The 22,748-nt window shown below is 41.5% G+C and overlaps 1 protein-coding gene across 1 annotated transcript in view; it reads right to left on the bottom strand.

Annotated features, from left to right (window-relative positions):
* Positions 1–22,748, bottom strand: part of PLB1 (phospholipase B1) — a 225,477-nt gene that overhangs the window by 81,815 nt on the left and 120,914 nt on the right. Inside the window, exons 30-35 of the mRNA XM_033937660.1 lie at positions 19,092–19,152; positions 17,310–17,368; positions 16,384–16,457; positions 14,886–14,929; positions 11,434–11,542; positions 926–977 (exon numbers count right to left, since the gene is read on the bottom strand). Of these exons, the coding sequence (XP_033793551.1) occupies positions 926–977; positions 11,434–11,542; positions 14,886–14,929; positions 16,384–16,457; positions 17,310–17,368; positions 19,092–19,152 (399 nt within the window). The remainder of the gene's footprint in view (positions 1–925; positions 978–11,433; positions 11,543–14,885; positions 14,930–16,383; positions 16,458–17,309; positions 17,369–19,091; positions 19,153–22,748) is intronic.

The following is a 22,748-nucleotide window of genomic DNA, read 5'->3' on the forward strand; positions in this document are numbered from 1 at the left end:
AACGCGTGCGGGACCCGGCCTGAGGCCTAATCAGTGTCTGCACCGTACAGCACACCAGGCAACATCTCGCGGCACACTAGTGTCCCGCGGAACAGCGGTTGAAAAACACTGGTCTAAACCATAGTTTTCACAGAATAATGCTGAAACGCATGGACAGATTTCAACTAAACTTGGTATACATATGACTTACTATGCACGATAGGGATTGGGATAAATAGATATACACATTGGTATACATATGACTTACTATCTGGAAAAAAGTACTGTGGAGGTGGGAAGGGGGGGTGACGTAAAAAACCACAGATATTGCTGTAACAGTGCCTCCAACGAAACGTAAGGCAATTGGCCAAGTGCAATCAAAGGCTAAAATATGAAACAACAGCGTAGACAAGAAACTCCCGAGGACAGGAATACAAGACTTGCCATGCTGCGCAAGAGAGCTGCTACATCTAGAGCTTCAGAGACTTCCTGAGATAACACTGACACTTCCAATGCCGTTTAAGTCCAAGTTCAGCCCCAGACAGACGGCCATTATTCCTGCTAAAAATGAAGATGTCCACGATTCCTTTTCCTGTCTAATAGAAGATTGGGATAAATAAATATCCAGGCAACGCCGGGTGATCAGCTAGTAAACTATAAAGAGTTTTACCTCATGCAAAATTGTCATTTCTTTAATAAGACATTAACTTATTTTTTTCTGAGGCCTCCAAGTACCTACAAATCCAAAATGTGGCCCTGCAAAGGGTTTGAGTTTGAGACCACTGTCTTAATACAACTCCCGGCACAGTACACTTCACAGATCCATCACTGATATCATAATGCACTTACATATCAGACAATTCACAGCACGGCTTAGCTCACAAGTTAGCACAGAGAAAGGATTTTGCTTATGCCTAATAGAGAGATAACGGTTTCATTTTCTTACCGAGTTGCTTTTCATCAGTGCTATCAGCTTCCTTGCTTGGTCTGGCATATCACTGCAAGGAAGGGAGATCTCTGTTATCCAAAGAGTTAAGTGAAGGAAACTGGCTGGTCTGTAGTGGGTAGTGGGAGGTGATGAGGGAATGCTTCTTTAAAGACAAAAGGGCCGATATTCAGACCTTGGGAGGCAGGTTGGCTAACTCCTGTATATTCAGTGCCGGGCCATTTCAGGTGACTGGCATTGAATCACTATGCAACACGATTTTTGTTCCTGGGCAGAAAGTGTAATTTCCTAATTGCTCATGCCTAAAAAGTAAAGACAGTGCCTGTTTATTTCCATAAAACTGCTTTGGTGATCAAGAGAGTCAAAGTTTGCAATTTACGCATTTAAAATGTAAGAACGTCAACTTTTCATTCTTATAAATCAGTGTATCGCAAACTGTGTACTGCGGCACACTAAGGTTCTTCCTGAGATTTGAAGTTTGCCACGAGATGCTGGGGAGGAGGAGAGGTGCCTGCTGACTATCTACAGGATCTGCCTCTCACAGCAAGAGACATGGGCTGTAGGCAATCAGCCGGCACCAGCGCCTCTCCTCTCTGCGCATCTTCCCTACTGGCACACCCCACTGGCGGTTCAGGGCTCATCTGGAGGGCCTTCGAGCATGTGTCATTGGCGTGATGATGTCATGAGTTCGTTGGGGCTAGGAGAAATATTAACTGCATGGGTTAAAGACTGGCTCAGTGGCAGACATCAAAGGGTGGTGGTAAACGGTACTCCCTCTGAAAAGTCGGAAGAGCACAGTGGAGTACCGCAGGGCTCGGTCCTGGGTCCAATCCTATTTAATATCTTCATACGAGATCTGCCTCAGGGTCTTTGGGGTAAAATTGCATTATTTGCCGATGATGCTATGACACAGGACATACTTTTACTGGAGCACTGGTCTACTATTTGGCAGCTGAATTTTAATGCCAAGAAGTGTAAAGTTATGCACCTTGGTAGCAGAAACCCATGCAGAACCTACACTCTGTATGGTGAGACCTTAACTAGAACTGTTACAGAACGGGACCTGGGTATAATCATTAGTGAAGATTTGAAGACAGCCAATCAAGTGGAGAAAGCCTCATCCAAGGCAAGACAAATGCTGGGTTGCATCCGGAGAAGTTTTGTCAGCTGAAAGCCCGAAGTGGTAATGCCGCTATACAGGTCCATGGTGAGACCACATCTGGAATACTGTGTACAACTTTGGAGGCCACATTATCAGAAGGATGTGCTGAGAATAGAATCGGTTCAACGGTTGGCCACCAGGATGGTCTCAGGACTCAAGGATATCCCATATGAAGAACATCTAGGTAAGTTGCAGCTATACTCTCTTGAGGAACGCAGAGAGAGGGGTGACATGATAGAGACGTTCAAATGCGTTACTGGCCGTATTGAGGTGGAAGAAGACATCTTTTTCCTTACAGGACCTACAGCGACAAGAGGGCATCTGCTAAAAATCAGGGGCGGGAGATTTCATGTTGACACTAGGAAGTACTTCTTCACCGAAAGGGTGGTTGACCGTTGGAATGATCTTCCACTTCAGGTAGTTGAGGCCAATAACGTGACTGACTTTATTGGAAAATGGGATCAACATGTGGGTTCACTTCAAAGAACTTAGGGGGGAGGGTTATTTGAGTGGGCAGACTTGTTGGGCCGAAGGCTCTTTTTCTGCCGTCATATTCTATGTTTCTATGCTTCTATCGCGTCGATATCGGTGTACTTCTGGATGCCTCGAGTTGCGGCCACTACATTTACTGTGCCACGGCTCGACAAAGTATGCGGGACACTGTCAAAGTCATGAAAAGCAACATATGAATCACAATTAACATTTATTTGTATTGAAGTTATACAAAGATGACCACTGAAGATTTAGAAGTGAGTAGTTTTTTTTAAGTTCAATAAGTTTTTTATTTTCTTAGTTGCAAAACAACACAAATAGTAAAGAAAAGTAAGGATTAACAGCAGTATAAAACAAACAAATCAACATCCAATATCCGTATAACATTCCAAAAAATGAGAGACATATTGCTTCTACAGGATAATTTTACAGAAGTATCACAAACTAAAAGGAGTGGTACGTGAAAATCACGTAATCAATTGCACATATTTATACCCATATCATCTTAATTACATGTCATGAGTTATGAATTTAAGTAAGTACCTAATGTTTGGAAACCTGTCTAGTAAGAAGGTACCATAAGCATTATACAGAAAATTACTACTAAACATTGGCACAATATTGAAGTATGGGGTCCCAGATTCTATGGAAGTTTTTTAAAGAACCAACTCTCTGAGCGTAAAGAGATTCATACTTTACGATCGTGTTCAAATGAGACCACCATTCAGCATGAGTTACATCAGCCAGGTTTTTCCATTTGGTAAATATAATCTTAAGTGCAATCATCAATAAAGCACGCAGAGCCAAACTCTTATGATCAGTAGGAGAATAACGAGCCGAAGTCGTGCCAGTAATAAGTAAACTATAGGAAAGTGCCTGGTTAATATCAAGCATAGCAGAAACATCAGACCAAACCAATTTCCAAAATTTACTTAGCATGGAACAGTCATATATCATGTGACGTAGTGTACCCTCTTGTAGTTTACAGGTCCAGCATAGTTTAGATACTGACATATTCATTTTAGCTAGTCTGCAAGGAGTCCAGTACACCCTATGCAAAAGAAAGTATGCTGATTGAAGCATAGAGGCCGAATGTATTGCTCTGCCCGCAGATAGCCAGATATTCGACCATTCTTCTTCCTGTAAATCAATAGTTAACTCTGTATGCCAGGTATCTCTATTCTTAGTAGGGGGAGAGTCTACCGATGCACGAATCAACTTATACCAACGGGAAGCTTCTTTTCCAGCTGATGCGATTAATGCACAAGAATTCCAATATGAGGGCAGATCTAATACATATGGTGTAACAGAGAATATCTTTTTGATACAATGGGTCAGTTGTAGCCACCTAAAAAATTGGGAGGGGGGCAAATTGAAGTTTCTACAAATAGTTTCAAAAGAATACCATTGGGTACCATTGTATAAGTGTGATATACTCCACAACCCATGTGATTGCCATAGTTTCCATGAAATCACTTTCTTTTGGATTTTAATATCAGGATTATTCCATAACGGAGCCGCTAATGTCTTAGACCATTTATTGGTAGAATGGGTGTCGTAATGTCTAATTGCAGTAAGCGTGGAGTGAATAACAGGATGCTGTTCTAATGCTGATGAAAGGCCGTGCATAGCAGGCGCATATTTCAGAAGTACTGGATTAGAAGGAATCTCCATATGGATCCACAATGGGGTATCACTCAGTGAAGGTAAATCCATCCATCTCTTGCTCTGTCTCAACAGGAAAGCCACATGATAGTCGTATGGACTAGGAAAATTAACACCACCCTGTTGTTTGGCACATTTTAGTTTACGTAAACTAATCCTAGGCGGTTTGTCTTTCCAAAGAAATGAAGTCAGTAATCGTTCCAATTTCTTATAGTTTTGTATTGGCATTAAGCAAGGGAGCATAGACAGGGTGTAGTTTATAATTGGTGTAATCATCATCTTTATGGTCTCTAATCTACCCCACCAGGTAAGTTTTAAGGGCGACCATCGGGACATGAGCCTTTGGAGTTTAGATATTAAGAAATCCATATTTAACACTAATGTGTCCTCAATAGTTGTCCCAAATAGAATCCCTAGATATTTAAGTTTGGAAGTAGACCAAATAAAACCATATTTAGTAATATCATCTTTAGTGTCAGGGCAATTGATCGGCATTATTTCGGTCTTAGTTTGGTTAAGTTTATAACCCGAAACAAGAGAATATGAGGAAATCAGGTTAAGGATATGTGGGATAGATGTGGGTGATGCATATAAGAGCACATCATCAGCATAAGCTGAGAGTTTGATATGTGTCGTCGGAGTAATTAGGCCTTTAATGTTAGGATCAATGCGAATTGCTGTTAAAAAGGGTTCTAACGCAATATTAAACAATAAAGGGGACAATGGACACCCTTGCCTAGTTCCCCTAGTTGGGAAGAAAGGGGCAGAGTAGAAATCATTGATGTACAATTTGGTGGTAGGAGCCGAATAGAGAATATGAACAAGAGAAAGAAAATAGTTAGGAAAACCATACCATTTTAATACTTGAAATAAAAAATTCCATTCTATGCGATCAAACGCTTTTTCAGCGTCCAACCCCATGAGAAGTAATGGATCAGAATTGTCTTGAGCCGAGTAGAGGACATCTACAAGTAATCTAGTATTGTCGCTAGAAAGCCGTCCAGGGAGAAAACCAGTTTGGTCAGGAGCGATGATAGTCTGTATACAGGGAATGAGCTTATGAGCAATTATTTTAGCAAAAATCTTTGCGTCAGTATTTATCAAGGAGAGAGGCCTATAATTAGTCACCAATAAAGGAGATTTATCAGGTTTAGGGAGTACTATTATGGTAGCCTCAGTAAATGATCCCGAAATTTTACCTGATTGAATGATGGAGGTGAAGAAAGAGAAAATGGGGTCCATTAGTTGTGGAAGGAAAGTTTTATAAAATTCTGCTGTTAGTCCATCAGGACCAGGTGTTTTGCCCTTGGATAATTGAGATATTGCTTGTTCAATATCATGTTTAGTTATGGGCGTTGATAAATCCTGTTGAAAGTGTGGTGACAAAGGGGTATTAGGAAGTTTATCCAGAAATTTATGTATTTCTGGTAACTCACAGGCATTGGACTTATAAAGGGAAGAATAATAAGCATGAAAGTGTGATAATATGTCTTCTGCATTGGTCAAAGTATCATTATTAGAATCTGTAATAGCCGCTACATAAGTTTTCTCATTTCTGCCCTTGAGATACAAAGCTAATTGGTGTCCGCTACGGTTATTGTCAGAATAATAGGCAGCATTTTTAAGTAATACAGTGTGAGAGGCGGATTTACTGAGAAGAAGATTATGTTCTACTTTCATAGCTCTTAAACGTGTTAACGTTTCATAGTCTTGAGGATGTAACATATGAAGACTTTCCGTCAATTTGATTTGCATTTCCATTTCTTCCAATAATTTCAGTTTCTGTCGCTTTATGTGTGCCGCTTTGGAAATTATGACTCCCCTAATAAACGCCTTAAAGGCATCCCAGAGATTAATCCAGTTGGAAGTGGAAAGTATATTCAGAGAAAAAAATTCCGTTATGGCCTGGGAAACAGTATCTATAAAATCATTTTCTTGGAGAAGTGAGTTATTGAATCTCCATTGTTTGTAAATCAAAGGTCTAGCTATGTTAGCAAAGCAAAGCAGAATCGCTGCGTGATCTGAAATAATAATTTCTTTTATCTCAGACGACGAGAGGTAAGTAGTTAAAGTAGCGCTAATGAGAAAGTAATCTATTCTAGTGTACGTGGAGTGAGGTGGGGAGAAAAATGTATATTTTCTATCAACCTGATGTAGTATTCTCCAGGAGTCAACCAGTTGAAATTGGGAAATCAAGCCTTGCAGTTTATGCCAGGATCTAGGTACTTTATATGGTGCTTTCGACTGTCTATCAATCAACGGATCCAAAATAAGGTTAAAGTCACCACCTATTATATATGACTCATTAGGACAAAGCGTAAGTTGTAATGCTATGTCATCAAAAAATTCAGGCATATCACTGTTTGGAGCATATATATTGAATAGCAGAAGTGACATCCCATTTAGATCTAAATGAGCGGCTATCCATCTACCTGCAGTGTCAGTATTGTGAGAGGTCAACTGTATATCTTGTCTACGTCTAATAATTATCATGACTCCCTTTTTTTTTTCCACAGCCGGAGAATATATAACCGGCAACGCCCAACTAAAATGAAATTTAGCAGAATCAGTGGCATTTAAATGAGTTTCTTGTAGGTATACAATATCAGGTTGTAATCTATTAATATAATCTCGTATCTTTTGCTGTTTTATAGGGTTATTCAGCCCCTTCACATTCAGGGAACAAAATTTAAGTGACATAAGTAATCAATATGAAATATATGAATGGAGTACTTCCCACATGGGGTAACAATAGTATCCTGATGATGTAAAAAAGGAAATGGACCATCTGGTGGAGGATGTACAGTGTAAATAACAGACTACCCAGTATCTGTTAAATATAGTATAAAACAGCATAATGTTATTTAACTCTTCAGGAGAATTGTAGTACATATGCATTAAACAAATATGACCAATACAATACCAATTGGTACCATACATCTTGAAACCAGCTTCTCAGTAAAGGGTTCTTATCCCACATGACATGTAATAGTGCAATCAAAATGAAGTGAAAAATAAAAAGCAAGTAACACAACCAATCCATACTTGAATTCTGTGCAATATTAGTTGTTAGCAAGTCTGTCTCATACAAATTAAAATTGGATACGAATGTGAAAACCAGGAACAACTCAGGTATAGTAAGGCCACCTAGGCAGATAGGGGGAAGCTCAACACAGAACAGATCAACTGTTAAAGAACCTTGAGAAATTTAAAAGGCGATAAGATTATATAGGCAAGCAAACTGATAGATAAACACACTTTAACCTATATATGAGCCGGACATTATATCAATCAGTCCTGAACATAACAGCAATGATAAAGCACTGGAGAAAGCACAGTGCCTATTAATAACATCAACTTATCAGCATGAAATAAGGAAACAGCCCCTGTTAGGCAGCAGAATCAAGTGGCATCAATACTGCTCGGCGCTTGCAGCTCCAAATAATCCGCCAGTTCATGAGGGTGCTGAAAATTCTTAGTAGAGTTGTTAAGCGTGACACGGAGCGTGGCAGGGTAAAACATCCCGTACTTCGCACCCAGTTGTTTAAGTTTAGGTCTGTATTCCAAAAGCTGCTTCCTGCGCTTCGCCGTGTGTTTAGATAGATCAGGCACTATAAGTATAGTGTGCCCCTCAAATTTTAGCGGATGGTGCAATTTAGACTGGCGCATAATTTCCATAACCTGGGAATATCTCAGCAGCCTGGCGATGATAGGCCTCGGGTATTTCGCCTGAGGCTCCAGCACGTGCGTCGGTGATCGATGTGCTCTGTCTATCTCCAGCTCGTGTTTAAATTCAATATTTAGGATTTTAGGCAGCATGGTTTGCAGAAAGGCAATGGGGTCTCTTCCCTCCCTCGTTTCCGGGACCCCCAGCACTCTTATGTTGTTTCTTCTCGAACGATTCTGTGCATCCTCAAGCTCCTGTTCCAAGATGGCGACACGTTTAAATTGGCGCTGCAGCGCTTTTATGTTATTTTCGGAAACTTCAATTTTTTGTTCAGCTGTGTCCAGTCGTGAACGGCAAACAGCCATTTCCACGTTGAGTGAGGCTAAGTCAGTTTTTATATCCTCCGTGTTCTGGTTAGTAGTAGCAAGCAGATCTTTTATGGTACGGAGTTCAGCCATGACACCCTGCAACGATTCGGCCTCATCCGTTGCAGGCGGATTTTTCAGCGGCGAAATGGGGTCCACACTCTTACGCTTGCCAGTCTTTGAAACTGACATTTTCAGCAAGCTTGCCAGGGCGGAATCGCGCCGAAAAAATTTCTCAAAGTCTAGTATAAATATCTTTATAGAGATCCGATCAGCGGAGCAAGCCCACTACGCTGCCATTCACAGTGGTGCTCACTAGCGCCCCCCAGTGAGTAGTTTTTTTGAGATTTCCGATTATATTGTAAGCCACGTTCACGAATCAGCCCCAAGATGTAATCTCCCATCATGTTCTTATTATATTGTTCTTTATAGCAGAGTTTGAAGTCCAGTATATCCTAGCACAGGGGTAGGCAATTTTGGTCCTCGAGAGCCGGACCAAAGTCAGGTTTCAGGATGTCCACAATGAATATATATGAGATGGATTTGCATGCACTGCCTCCTTGAGATGCAAATCTATCTCATGAATATTTATTGTGGATATCCTGAAAACCTGACTTGGCTGTGGCTCTCGAGGACCGGAATTGCCTACCCCTGTAGTGGAAGCTCTCACCTTGCTTCTCTGAATACGTTATGTTATGTTAATCAGGATTTCTATTCCTCCTTTATCTATTCAGTTCAAGGTCGGATTATGTTACAAAAGGTGGGTCAGTTACTCGGGAAGTTATAAGGGGCAATTTGACACGGACATTCAATATAGTTGCTAGTACAGATAGATCAGTGCAGTTACTAATATAATTAGATCATAATTACAAATACATAGCTACAAGTTCAAGTAAGTCATTGTTGGTTCATCAAGAAAACAAAAATCATGATTTTTAACTGGAAAAATGACATAATTCTTAAAATGCCATTCGTCCTTAATAACAATACTTTAGAAATTGTCCACAATCTAAAAATTTTAGGAGTTATAATTGATGACAAATTGATTTTCCACGATCATATTAATAATATAGTTAAATCTTGTTTTTATAAACTGCGGCTAATAAGATCAATCGCCAAATTTTTGGAGCCTAAATCACGCAATATTCTGATCCATTCACTAGTCATAGCTAAAATAGATTATTTTAACTCCCTATTACTTAACATCTCTCAAAAAGAAAAGCGACGTCTTCAAATCATTCAAAACACCGCCATTAAATTGATTTATAATGCAAAGAAATATGATCACGTTACGCCTCTATTTATCGATGCTCATTGGCTTCCTATCAGCCACCGTATTTTATATAAGGTAATGCTGCTTATTTTTAAAACCCTAGTCCATAACGAGCCTCTGTTTATATCAAGGATGTTAATTCCTTATAATCCCGTTCATTCACTCAGATCATCCTCTCAAAACTTACTAGTTATACCTTCCCTTAAAACAATAGGAACAAGAAGAACAGGCATGTTTTCTGTTATGGGCCCACAATGGTGGAACTCTCTACCACAACATATTACAAATGAAAGAGATCTTCTTTCTTTTAAAAAATCTTTGAAAACTCACCTTTTTAAAGATGCTTTTAATACTCAATATTAAAATTTTTTTTAGTTTTTTAATCTTTTACCTACCCCCGTTCCCTTATGTTTTTTCCCGTATTTGTTTTTCTATATATAATAGATGTAATCTTTGCCCTTCTTTCCCTCCCACTTCAAGTTTGTCTTGTCTTAAATTTGATGTTACTGAGTTTTAATTTGTATCTCTATATTTTATGCTTTTTTTACTTATGTACATCGCTTTGTAAACAGATTCAGCGATAAATCAAATATTAATAATCCTTGAACCTTGAACCTTGTTACGTCCCAGGAGTTGCATTAGACCGGGGGTGTTCACACTTTTTTGGCTTGCGAGCTACTTTTAAAATGACCAAGTCAAAATTATCTACCAACAATATAATTTTAAAAAATACAAAGCACACGGTACGCAGAGAAAATGTTAATTACCATTTGTATTCGGAGGTTTTTTCAGAGGTCAAGGCAGATGACTTTAAAATATGCAATGTCACCTCAGTAACAACTATACAAAAATAGACAAATATAGCCCCTCCCCTTTTACTAAACCGCAATAGTGGTATTTAGTGCAGGGAGCTGCGCTGAATGCCTCTCGCAGCTCCCGACGCTCATAGGCTCCCTGCACTAAAAACCACTATCGCAGTTTAGCAAAAGGGGGCCATAGTGCAAAATATAGACAGAAGATATAAATTCTCAAAACGGACACATTTTGATCACTAAATTGAAAATAAAATCATTTTTCCTACCTTTTTGTCTGGTGATTTCATGAGTCTCTAGTTCCACTTCCTTCTTCTGTAAATCCAATATTTCTTTCTTTCTGCCCCTCCCCTTTTCTTTATGTCTCTCTTCCTCTGCCCCCTCTTTATTTCTGTCTTTCTCTCTCCCCCTGCCTACCTGTCTTTCTTTTTCTCTTCCCCCTGCCCCTCCCCCCAAGCCATCACAATGATTTCTCCACTTCCCCGATTCTTTCTCTCTCTCTGCCTCCGCCAAGCACCACTCCGATTTCTCCCTGCTTCCCTGAGCCAGGCCTGGCGCGTACAAGCGCCAGGCTCACAAGCCTTCTCCCCTCCACCCCCCCACCTCCACCCCCGACCTCAATTCTGACATCAGAGAGGAAGTTTCAGCCCAGCCAGGCAACAATTGGCTGGCCCAGAACTTCCTCTCCGACCTCAGAATTAATGTCGGAGGTGAAGGCTTGTGTGTCCGGCGCTTGTACGCGCCTGGCCTGTCTCGGGGAGGCAGGAAGATTGCCAAGGCAACATGATTGACTCGTGCATGCATGCAACATCATAGCGTTGAGGTAGGCCTAATTTAGTTGACTGCCGCTGGCTAGATATTGATCTGTGCATTGAGAAGTACTTATAAAATTTTTGCTTGTTCCTGGTAGTTTTCTGATTGCATGTGCCCCCTAACACTTGAATTTAATCACAGTACTATCTTCTACTAGTTCGGCTGGTTGGCTATTACAGACACCCTCCATTCTCTCCGAAAAGAAATATTTTCTCACCATTCCTCTGACTCTGGAATAAAAGATGAATGGTTCACTTACTCCGCTTTGGCTTCAGGGACAGCTTGATTGAGAAAGGCATTGGGCTGACTCTGCTTTCCAGTTCCAGTGGCATACCCCGTCAAGTTGGGGTTAAACACCCGGAGGATATCTAGACACACAGTGTAATAATATTGTGTTATCCTCTTGCTACCTGCCTATCGAGTCATCACTTCAGCAGGAAAATAAAATTCTCCCGCCCACCCAAGATGGCATTTCCCACTGCCAAGGGACAAACTTTTCAGTAGATTACAGAGCTTAAATCTATATACAAAATCCCATGAAACAATCATTTCTAGGGTGAGTTCAAAGAATTAAATATAAAGGCAAAACAGGGTGGTTGTTTTTTTTAGAGGGATGCAGGCACAGTGTTGGTTATATTCCCTCATTGGAAGATGGGAGGAAGAGGTAGAGTTCATTGCAGCAAAAATTAAAAATAAGGGGGTTTAATATTCAGCCTCCAGCAGTAAACAGCTTGAAAGCTTCTGACCGCCATGGGTTTAATTAGTCCCAGATATTCAGTGCAGGGGCATACATGGCTCCCCACCAGACGTACAGATTTACATTACATTATATTACACTAGCTGATCACCCGGCGTTGCCCGGATATTTATTTATCCCAATCTTCTATTAGACAGGAAAAGGAATCGTGGACATCTTCATTTTTAGCAGGAATAATGGCCGTCTGTCTGGGGCTGAACTTGGACTTAAACGGCATTGGAAGTGTCAGTGTTATCTCAGGAAGTCTCTGAAGCTCTAGATGTAGCAGCTCTCTTGCGCAGCATGGCAAGTCTTGTATTCCTGTCCTCGGGAGTTTCTTATCTACGCTGTTGTTTCATATTTTAGCCTTTGATTGCACTTGGCCAATTGCCTTACGTTTCGTTGGAGGCACTGTTACAGCAATATCTGTGGTTTTATACGTCATCCCCCCTTCTCACCTCCACAGTACTTTTTTCCAGATAGTAAGTCATATGAATACCAATGTGTATATCTATTTATCCCAATCCCTATCGTGCATAGTAAGTCATATGTATACCAAGTTTAGTTGAAATCTGTCCATGCGTTTCAGCATTATTCTGTGAAAACTATGGTTTAGACAGTAATATCTGTCGTTTTTGATCATTTTTACCTCACCCCCTTCCAACCCCCACAGTATATTAAATGATATGTATACCAGGTTTAGTTGAAATCTATCCATCTGTTTCAGAGTTATGCTGGAATGGATTCAAATAAAGATACTTTATAGTGGTGAATGAAATTATTTTTTTACAGCTTAATAAAAAGTACAATATTCAAATTATAATGTGAAATATTTGACAAAATGAATACAATACAACTAACGCAAACCGTGATTATAAACAACATTTTTAGTTTCACCTCCTGGAGCAAGAACATATAAATTCTTGGGTGAACCCAGCCCTGAGCAAGCAACATAGAGTTGTGGGCCGCGAGACCCCCAGAACATATCACCCCAGGTAGTGAGGGATCTGCATACCAAGTTGCGTTCAAATCGGTCAAGCCGTTTTTGCGTTATCGCAGCACATACACACACACACACACATACATACCTACGATTTTATATATATAGAAGATTACATTACATTAGTGACTTCTATTCCGCCTGTACAATTTACCCAGACATATCCTCATTTTAGATGACTGTCCAGGTGTTTGGATGGCTTTTCAAAACCCGGCACTTTATCCAGGTTTTGAAAAGCATTGAGATCAGGGCCACGTCTGGAGGGATGCAGGTGACATCATGTGCTTGATGTCACCGTGTCGCATCTGCACATATGCAAATGCCTGCTAGATGCGGCCCCAAAGAGACAAGATTTGTGTGGGGCCGGAGTTGGAGGGGATGAAACGAGGCAGGGATGTGTTTGGAATGGGGTGGGGTTGGGGGGCAGAATGAGGCGGAGCCACACGTCCTTTTTTTTTTTTTCAAGGCAAAATCTGGTAATCCCACCCACATTGAATGTCCAGGTATGTGTGCTGAGCCAGAAGTTAACCAGACACTGGTTAAAACTCGGAGCACTGCCAGGTTACAAGTTGGAGGAAAACAAACAAAGAATTGACCCTTAAGCCCACATGAGATGCAAAATCCAGCGAAAACGAAAAACTCTGTGGAGATGGTGATGTTTAAGATGCAGGCTTTATTTCAAAATGTAAAGTTGGATAATCCACATAAAATATATCCAGGACCTAAACTGTTGAGAGATGTGGACCCAACACGGTCCGTGTTTCGACAATGCTGTCTTCCTCAGGGGTCCCTAAAAGTCCTGATATGAAAACACGTCGATTAAACACTAAGTTGTAACTCTGTGCGGATGAGGATTCCTCAAAAGTTGTTCTAACTTTATGCGCTTACCTAGCCAGTTAGTGGACCAGCTATTGTTGCTCACTGGCTAAATTGAGGCTCCACCCAAACTCTGTCCCTAACTTAGGAAAGGGATTGGAACTTATATACAATTATTTTGTATTACTGAACTGGTAGGACAGGAGAGACTGGGGATTGCTCTTGCCCTGTGATGAAACTATAGATGGGTTAAGATGCTGAAGAGGGGACCCATAGGAACTGCATGAACACCCCCCCCCTTTTTTTTTTTTAAATCACGGGAGAGGTTTCTATTATTACTAATAATGACAGGGGTTGCCATTCAACAAATCACATATAATTGGAAAGACTGGAGGAGATTAAATTATAACTTTTGGTGGAATTCTTTATGCCATATCTATAAAATGGAAAGATTTACTGCGTTACAAAAGGGATATTTTAAGAAATTTCAGGATGTATGGAAACCATTAACAAAATATTGTCAGGATTAAATAAAATTATTTCCCTTATGTTTATTAGTTTATGAGGTAGGGAGGGGGGTATTTTATTATTACATATATCATACAATAATGGAGTATATGGTTGGGGGGATGGGCGAGGGATAGGGATAAGAATATATGTAATATACCAATGATTGTTTATAAGTGATGTATTTATTGTTACTGTGAATGAAAATATTAACACTTAATGTAATTTGTGAAAATGAATAAAGAATTATAAAAAAAAAAAAAAAAAAAAAAGAGGTTTCTACCACGGCCCAGAGTGCTAAATTGTCCAAATGTTCCTATGATCGTCAGAGCATTGTCGGAGCATTTAGTGCCCCAGGCCAAAGTAGAAACCTCTAGCGCAGCTTAGTAAAATAAGGCCTTAGTTTGTTCCTTGGCAGGGGTGGTGTCTGAAATTACTGAAATGAACAAAATAGAGTTCTTTTTTTTCTTTGTTTTAAAAGACAAAATAAAATAGGAAACTTCCTGTTTCTTTTCTAAAGAAAGCCCAGCTGCAGAAACGAGAGCTTATGAAGGGTGTTTTTTCGTAAAAAGCTTTTCATGAAGGAGGCCCCTATCTTTTCAGACTTGTAGTACTGGCAAGAGGTAAGCACGCAGTCTATATATCCACTCACTTGCTAGGGTTGTGACGGTCTGTAACGAGGCATCCCCTCCAATGCTGAAAACAAACCAGAGAACAAAAAGACTTATCTCTTGTCTTTCGGTGCAAATATTCTGTAGATTTACAGTGCCAGATATGCACAAAAAAATAAATTTTATGGCACCTTGCATCAGTTTCTCCACGCATCCAAGGCAAAGAAGTCACTTTATTCAAAGTGATTTAACCAGCCAGAAACGGCTCCTGCCCGGTTAAATTGCCCATTTGGGGTTAACCAGTCATTTTCAGCCGCACTTAACCAGTCAGTGCCACTTTAAATGACTGGTTAGCGCTTAAAGATCAAAACCAATTATTTTGGGGGGGCATTCTAAGGGTGGAGTCTGCACTTGGTTAGTTAAATGCCATTATTCAGCACTTAACCAGCCAAGGTAACCATGTAAATAGGACAGCATAAAAGTCAGTCCAATCCTAAGCTGTGGCAGAAGTTTCTACCGCGGCCGAGGGCACTAAATGCTTTGATGCTTCTAGGAATTCTATGAGGGTCAGAGCAGCATTGGAGCATTGAGTGCTCTGGGCTGTCTGTGGTAGAAACCTCTTCTGCGACTTAGTAAAAGGGGGGGGGAGGGGTGTTAATAAATAGTGCTTAAAAAAATAAAAGTGTGATAACTTTTTGAAGATCCTTTGTACCCTCGTGTATATATATATATATATATATATACAGTGGTGCCTCGCATAACGGACGCCTCGTATAGCGAACGCTGCGCATAACGAACTTTTTGTCTTGCTCCCTATAACGAACTTCGTTTCACACAACGAAGTCGCCCGAGGGGCCCCGGGGGGGGGGCGGAACTACTCTCGCCGCTTCCTAATGTGAGCCGGGAACAGCAGCACCCTCCTGTCTGAATGCAGTGTTCCATCATCTCCCTCCACCTTACCTTAAAAACCGAGTTTTCCGGCTTTCTTTTTCGGCCAGCCACACACTTTCAAAGAGCAGCACATGCGCGCATGCTCTGTTGTTCAATCTTCTCCTCTGACGCAACCGGAAACCGGAAGTTGCAGGAGAGGAGAACATTGATCAACTCCAGCAGCTGCGCGTGCACAGCTTTTTGATATCGTGCGGCTGGGTGAGGGAGAAGGCTTGCAGGCTCTGCATGTGAGGTGAGGTGGAGGGAGGGAAATGTAGGGCTGCAGAACGAATTATTTTGTTTTACAGGTATTCTTATGGGAAAACGCGTTTCACACAACGAACGTTTCACATAACAAACTTGCTCCTGGAACGGATTAAGTTCGTTGTGTGAGGCACCACTGTACTTATAAAAATGATTTGAAAAACACTGAAATTCATGTTGGATAAAGGGTGTGGCAAACAGTACTCAAAGAGTTAAGGGTATGATAACTAGGGGGAAAAAAACTCTTTGAAGCCCTAAGCAGGTGCTTATTTTGCTACATGGTTAATCCAGGACTGGCCCTATCAGTGTATGCATCTCTTACTGGGACATAAAAGATCCTATTACCTCCATGACAAGCCTCGGTACTCTGTCAAAAGATCCAATAGGTCACCTGGTTTGGAACCAACTCCATTCCCAGCCTAAAAGGAAATGATAACAAGTTGTTAAAATGGTTTATAATGGAGTGCTGAAACTACAACAAAAGGAAATACATACAACAATCGCCTATTTTCTGTAAAATAATCAGAAGTTTCCTTCTCTAAGGGGAGACTCACTTTCTCATAATCTATGCCAGACATATAAGAAAAGAGAGGGATGAAATGATACACGTGGGCAGAGGAGAGGAGAAGAGAGGGACGAGATGGTACACATGGACGGAGGGGAGGGGAAGAGAAGAGAGGGATGAGATGGTGCACATGGACAGAGGGGAGGGGAGGAGAAGAGAAGGATGAGATGGTACACATGGACGGAGGGGAGGGGAAGAGAAGAGAGGGAAGAGATAGTACACATGGGCATGGATAGTACACATGGACATGGACACTCAGCTCCTGATTGGTGAGGCCCGACTTTAGTGCAGGAAGAGGCGGTCAGAGCATACCGCAAGTAATTTCCTTCACTCGCTGGTGCTCCGGCTGCTCTCTCCTGCCCGGTCATTCGCGGTCGGAAAATACTGCAAATGACTGGGACCGCGAATGACCGGGGGAGCACTGTACTTTTAGTTTTGGGGTCTATATTTAAAAAGGTTCCTTTCTATTTTCTGCATGTGTGACACAGGTCAGGCGTTCTAGTAGGAATGAAAGTCCAGAAACTTTGGTTGGTATCGTGGCCCCATGTAGGAAGATATTTGTTGGCTGTCCTTCAGCTTTTTTTGGATTCGAAATGGCCCTGACATAAAAATTAGTGAAGACCAGTGTAGTAAATGAAGGAAAATGATTTAAAAATTGATGTGTTTATAAAAATACAACCATTTTCTGTTTATAAAGTATCCTTACTGTGATAGAGTCACCCATGGCAGCTATAACTTTCACATCTGCTGGTCTCAGGGCATGAACTGAAATGCAAACAGACACAATTAATTCTAGGAAGTGAATGCTGACAGATGCATTGGCTCTGCTCATTGTCCAATTGAATATTCATTGAATGTTCGCATAGTAGGTGTTCAGACAGGTACTGCTTTAAATGGACCTGAATAGGACAAGCATAAGAACATAAGAATTGCTGCTGCTGGGTCAGACCAGTGGTCCATCGTGCCCCGCAGTCCGCTCCCGTGGCATCCCTTAGGTCAAAGACCAGTGCCCTGAGTCTAGCCTTACCTGCGTACGTTCTGGTTTAGCAGGAATTTGTCTAACTTTGTCTTGAATCCCTGGAGGGTGGTTCCCCGTATAACAGCCTCCGGAAGAGTGTTCCATATTTCTACCACTCTCTGGGTGAAGAAGAACTTCCTTATGTTTGTACGGAATCTATCCCCTTTCAACTTTAGAGAGTGCCCTCTCGTTCTCTCTACCTTGGAGAGGGTGAACAAGCTGTCTTTATCTACCAAGTCTATTCCCTTCATTATCTTGAATGTTTTGATCATGTCCCCTCTCAGTCTCCTCTTTTCAAGGGAGAAGAGGCCCAGTTTCTCTAATCTCTTACTGTACATGTTTGAGACAGCTAAAGAGAGGGATTGTAAGGACAGTGGGTGGGGGTGGGGCTGGAGAGAGATTAGATCAGTGTTTCTCAACTCGGTCCTGGAGTACCCTATTGCCAGTCAGGATTTCAGGATATCCACAATGAATATGTCCTGAGTCAAACCTCTCTATTCCTCTCCATGCAGCATCTCTCCCTTCCTTCCCTCCATTATCATGTGAAATATATCTTTCTTCCCCCCCATGCACCATCTCTCCCTGCCCTCTACCCTATGTATGACATTTCTTTTTCTCTCTTCTCCATACGTCTCCCTCTCTTCCACCATATGCAGGATTTCTCCCTCTTACCTCTTTCTACCTCTTTGTTGCACTCCCTTCCTCTCCTCCACCCCATGTCAAACAATTCTTCTTCTCTTCCCCCAAGTGCAGCAGTTTCCATCCCTCCCTCCTATCCCCCTGTGCGGCACTTCCCAACTGACACCCCATCCCCCTGAGATCTGACATATCATCGGGTCTCCTAATACAGCATCAGTGGCAATGGACAGCTAGCAGATTCAGGCTATGAACAGGCTGTTCGAAGCCTTCACCGCCAGGGCTTCTCTCTGCCGCATCATCAGTGATGCGGAAGGCCCCGATGGGGCAGGCCATGTGCAGCCTGTTTAGAGCCTGCATCTGCTAGCCATCCACCGCCACTGCCGCTGCTGCTTTAGGAGGCCCTGGAGGTATGCCAGGCCTTACGGGGGTGGGGGGGGGAGAGAGGGAGGGGGAGGGATGTTCACTGAATCGTAAAGTCTGATTTTGGGGGAGAAACAAATCAATTCAAATCGATTCACCAAAGTGAATCAATTTGAATTGGCGAATCAGGCAACACTAGTATTTAGGTGCATACGTGTGAACATCCATGAATAAATTCTAGTATCTTAAGTTTTTACGATAGCATCCAGGCTATACAATTGCCTGCCCCCTCCAAAAGCTCTAATCCAGTGTAGTAGGTTTTACAAACAGACAGAGATAAGCAAACTGGAATCCAGAATGGAATAATGCTAAGAAAAAAGCAAGAGCAATGCTGGGTGGTGACTGGGCAAGAGGGAATGAACAGTGAAAAAACACCTAATGGAGAGAAGAAGAGGAGAAAAAAAAAAATACCAGAGACTGGAGGAGTGCTGGATGGAGACAGATCTGTGCATATCAATTCACTTCCAAAAACCTAAAAAACCCCAAAAAACAAATAAGAGAAATATTACACTATAAAGTCTGCATAATACCAAACAGAACAGGCACCGACAAACATTTAAAGAGGTACACGGGGGGGGGGGGGGGGGGGGGGGGAGAGAGGGCATTGGCATGGCACCCACACAAAAACGGCATCCTGGTCTCTCTTCCCCCCACCCACCTCACTACGCCACCGAACGTATTCACTCAGATCAGCCTGCGATCTCCAAATCGACGGTGGAGATACAACTTGACACCTCGACTGCTGTCTTATTTTATCTTCCTACAACGTGAGAGGTAATGGCCCTTATTTTACAAGCTCTATTCACGTTTGATAAGTGCACAAACCGCACTTAAATGTTTATCTTGCCTAGACCTCTAAGCCCCTGTTTCACAAAGCTGGGATAGGCACATCTCAAGCCCGAGTGCATGAAAACGGCATGTGGGAGTGGTCAGTGCGCCTTGGGTGGGATGAGTGCGGGGCAAGTTTATAAATATCTTTTCCTTATTACAGAAGGGGTCTAATTGTCTATGTGGCATGGAGTGGCCTAGTGGTTAGAGCTGCTGCCTCAACGCCCTGCGTTTGCAAGTTTGATTCCAGCCTGCTCCTTGTGACTTTGGGCAAGTCACTTAACCCTCCGTTGTCCCAGTTAGAATATGAACCTGAAGGGACAGATAAGGGAAATATTTAAGAGTGCCTGATTACTATTCAATGTACCGTATTTCCCCAATGATAGGCCGTGGCTTATACATTAATTATGCAAACCTGTGTATTGGATATGACTTGCTTAAATGGGGCGGCCTATCTATGAACACTGACACTAAGTCCCCCCATACCTTTTTAAATCATCCCTCTGTACCTTTTAAAATCATCTCCCTCCTCCCTATACCTTTTTAAAATCCTGGCTCACTCCTGTCTCTCCCTTGCTGGATGGCTGCCGGCTGCCTCCTCCAATCTCGCGGCCAGCGGCGCAGGGCAGGAGCGAGCTTTTCATGCTCCAGCCTGGCCTCGCGTTGCTTCCTGAATGGTTGCCATCAGTTCTCATGAGTCCCGTAAGAACTGACGGCAGCCATTCAGGAAGTGGCGCGGGGCCAGACTGGACCATGAATAGCTCGCTCCTGCCCTCTGCCGGTAGATACTTTTACTTCAGTAACGCTGCTGCTAATAACATGGGGTGGCTTATCTTTGAGTTTTTAAACATAACAGCATTTTCTGGGGCGGCTTATCGTTGGGGAAATAAGGTATTGTAAATTGCCTTGAGTGAATCTCTTCATGAAAAGGCAGTTAATAAATCCCAGTTAATAATATCCTAAAAGGTCTATGTTGGGAGTTACACCTGCTACCAAGAAGTATGCTTTTGAGCAGCATACTTCCAGAGGACTTGAAGTGGGGATTGCCCCCCCTAATCCCTCCCCCCCCCCCAGTGGCTTTTGTCCTGACAAACTGGCAGAAGAAAATGATTATTCTGACAGCTTTGGAATAACAACTGGTTACGCAGATGCTAACTTTACTAAAGATGGAGCGAATCCACATGGCGGACTTGAACTCTCCTATTGGTCGCCAGTTCAAGAGGACGTGCCAGGCTTTTTGGGACTCTTTGACTCCGAAAGTGTGGAGCTGCCTTTTGAACATGTAGCTTCCATATTTGCAGTTCTCCTATTATGTTTACCGTGTTGTATCGGGGAGGGAGGTTGAGATGGGGGTTCTGCAACTATTCTTTGTATCTTGTTTCTTGTTATTGTTTGTCTGCTTTAATCAATAAAAAAAGATTATTCCATAATAACCGGTTATGTTTCCAAGACCGCACAGATAAGCAGTTATGCGCCAGCTTTGAAACCACTGATATTTGTATACATTTATTTCTTCTAAAATGGATGTTTTTGCTGCACACACCCAGCACATAAATGTCCATTTCTGAACAGGTTTCATGTTGAGTTCTATGAAATTCTACAAGACTTTACAAAAATCAATTGGAGAGGGAGGGATAAATTTTCCAAATTATTATAGGTATCATCAATCCTATATTATGCGCCAAGGTATGTATTGGGTCATAGAAACATAGAAAGATGACGGCAGAAAAGGGCCACAGCCCATCAAGTCTGCCCACTCTACTGACCCACCCCATTAGGTCTGAGTGCTAATGACCTAGTACCTTAACTCGACCCTCGTAGGGACCCCACGTGGATGTCCCATTTATTCTTAAAGTCGAGAACGCTGGTGGCCTTGACCACCTGCACCGGAAGTTTGTTCCAGTGATCTACAACCCTTTCTGTGAAGAAATACTTCCTGGTGTCACCATTAAATTTCCCTCCTCTGAGTTTGAGCGGGTGCCCCCTTGTGATCGAGGGTCCCTTGGGAAAGAATATGTCGTTTTCCACCTCGACACGACAGAACTCATGGAAAAATTACCAGATTGGTTAAGGCTGGAATGGCAACTCATGTCTCCTGTAAGGTTGTGTCATATTATTAGTACTAAAATGCCTATTATTATTATTGAAAAAAAAAAAAACAACCAAGGAATGGTCTTAGAGACATTTGGAGCATTGAGATTAAGCACGAAATTACGGCATCTCAATGGCCATGTATTTGGTCTTGGAGGATGAGATGTACAATGTCTGCATCTATGAGACAGACGTGGTTTTTCTTGCTGCATAGAGCTTTCTGGACCCCTGTTCGTTTAAAAAAATTAGATAGCTCTAAATCTGATAAATGCTGGCATTGTCATCTTGAAGCAGAGACTTTAGATCATTTGTTATTCTATTGTCCATATATATTAGAATTTTGGAAATCAATCTGGAATCAAATTAATTTCCTATTAGAAAATCATGTGGCATTATCATATGACACAATTTTATTTGGTATAGAAATGAGGGCTAAGAAACAAATCTCATCTAATAATAACAAGTTATTGCTAATTTTAACGAGTTGCTTTCAACAGATCACTTACAATTGGAAGAATTGGAATAGACTTAATTGTTGTTTTTGGTGGAACTCTGTATGTATGTATTGCGGTATATAAGCTGTTATTATTATTATTATTAAAATGGAAAGGACACTAGCTGTCCAAAAAGGAAATTATAACAAATTTCAACATGTGTGGAGGCCATTAATAGATTATTGTAAAGATTAAAAATATTCTTCCCTGTATAAAATTTTAAGACATTAAGGGGGGAAGGTATTTTGATTATAATTGAAACAAATCATTTTCATAAATAAATAAGGGAGGGGGATAATATTTTATATTATGATGATCAATTATAGGATTTCAAGTGTATTTGAATGCTTAATTGATAAATGTCAATATTGTACTTGATTTAAGATTTGAAATGAATAAAGATTTATTAAAAAAAAAGAAAAAAAAAGAAATTCTACAATACTCAGGCCTCATTTCCCGTAGAAATTCTAAAAATCTTTCTGAACTAGTACAGGACATTGTACAGATAACAAAATCTCCCAATATCACACACTCCTAGGGAGTCCGCACTAACCTCTAAATACAGTTCGGGACACTACCCAGCCCTTGAGACATACCAGCCAGGATGTCCACTAGATCAGTGTATCGCACTGGCGAGGAGGAGAGTCATCCACGC

Source organism: Geotrypetes seraphini, chromosome 3 (assembly GCF_902459505.1).
Source record: "Geotrypetes seraphini chromosome 3, aGeoSer1.1, whole genome shotgun sequence".
NCBI lineage: Eukaryota > Metazoa > Chordata > Amphibia > Gymnophiona > Dermophiidae > Geotrypetes > Geotrypetes seraphini.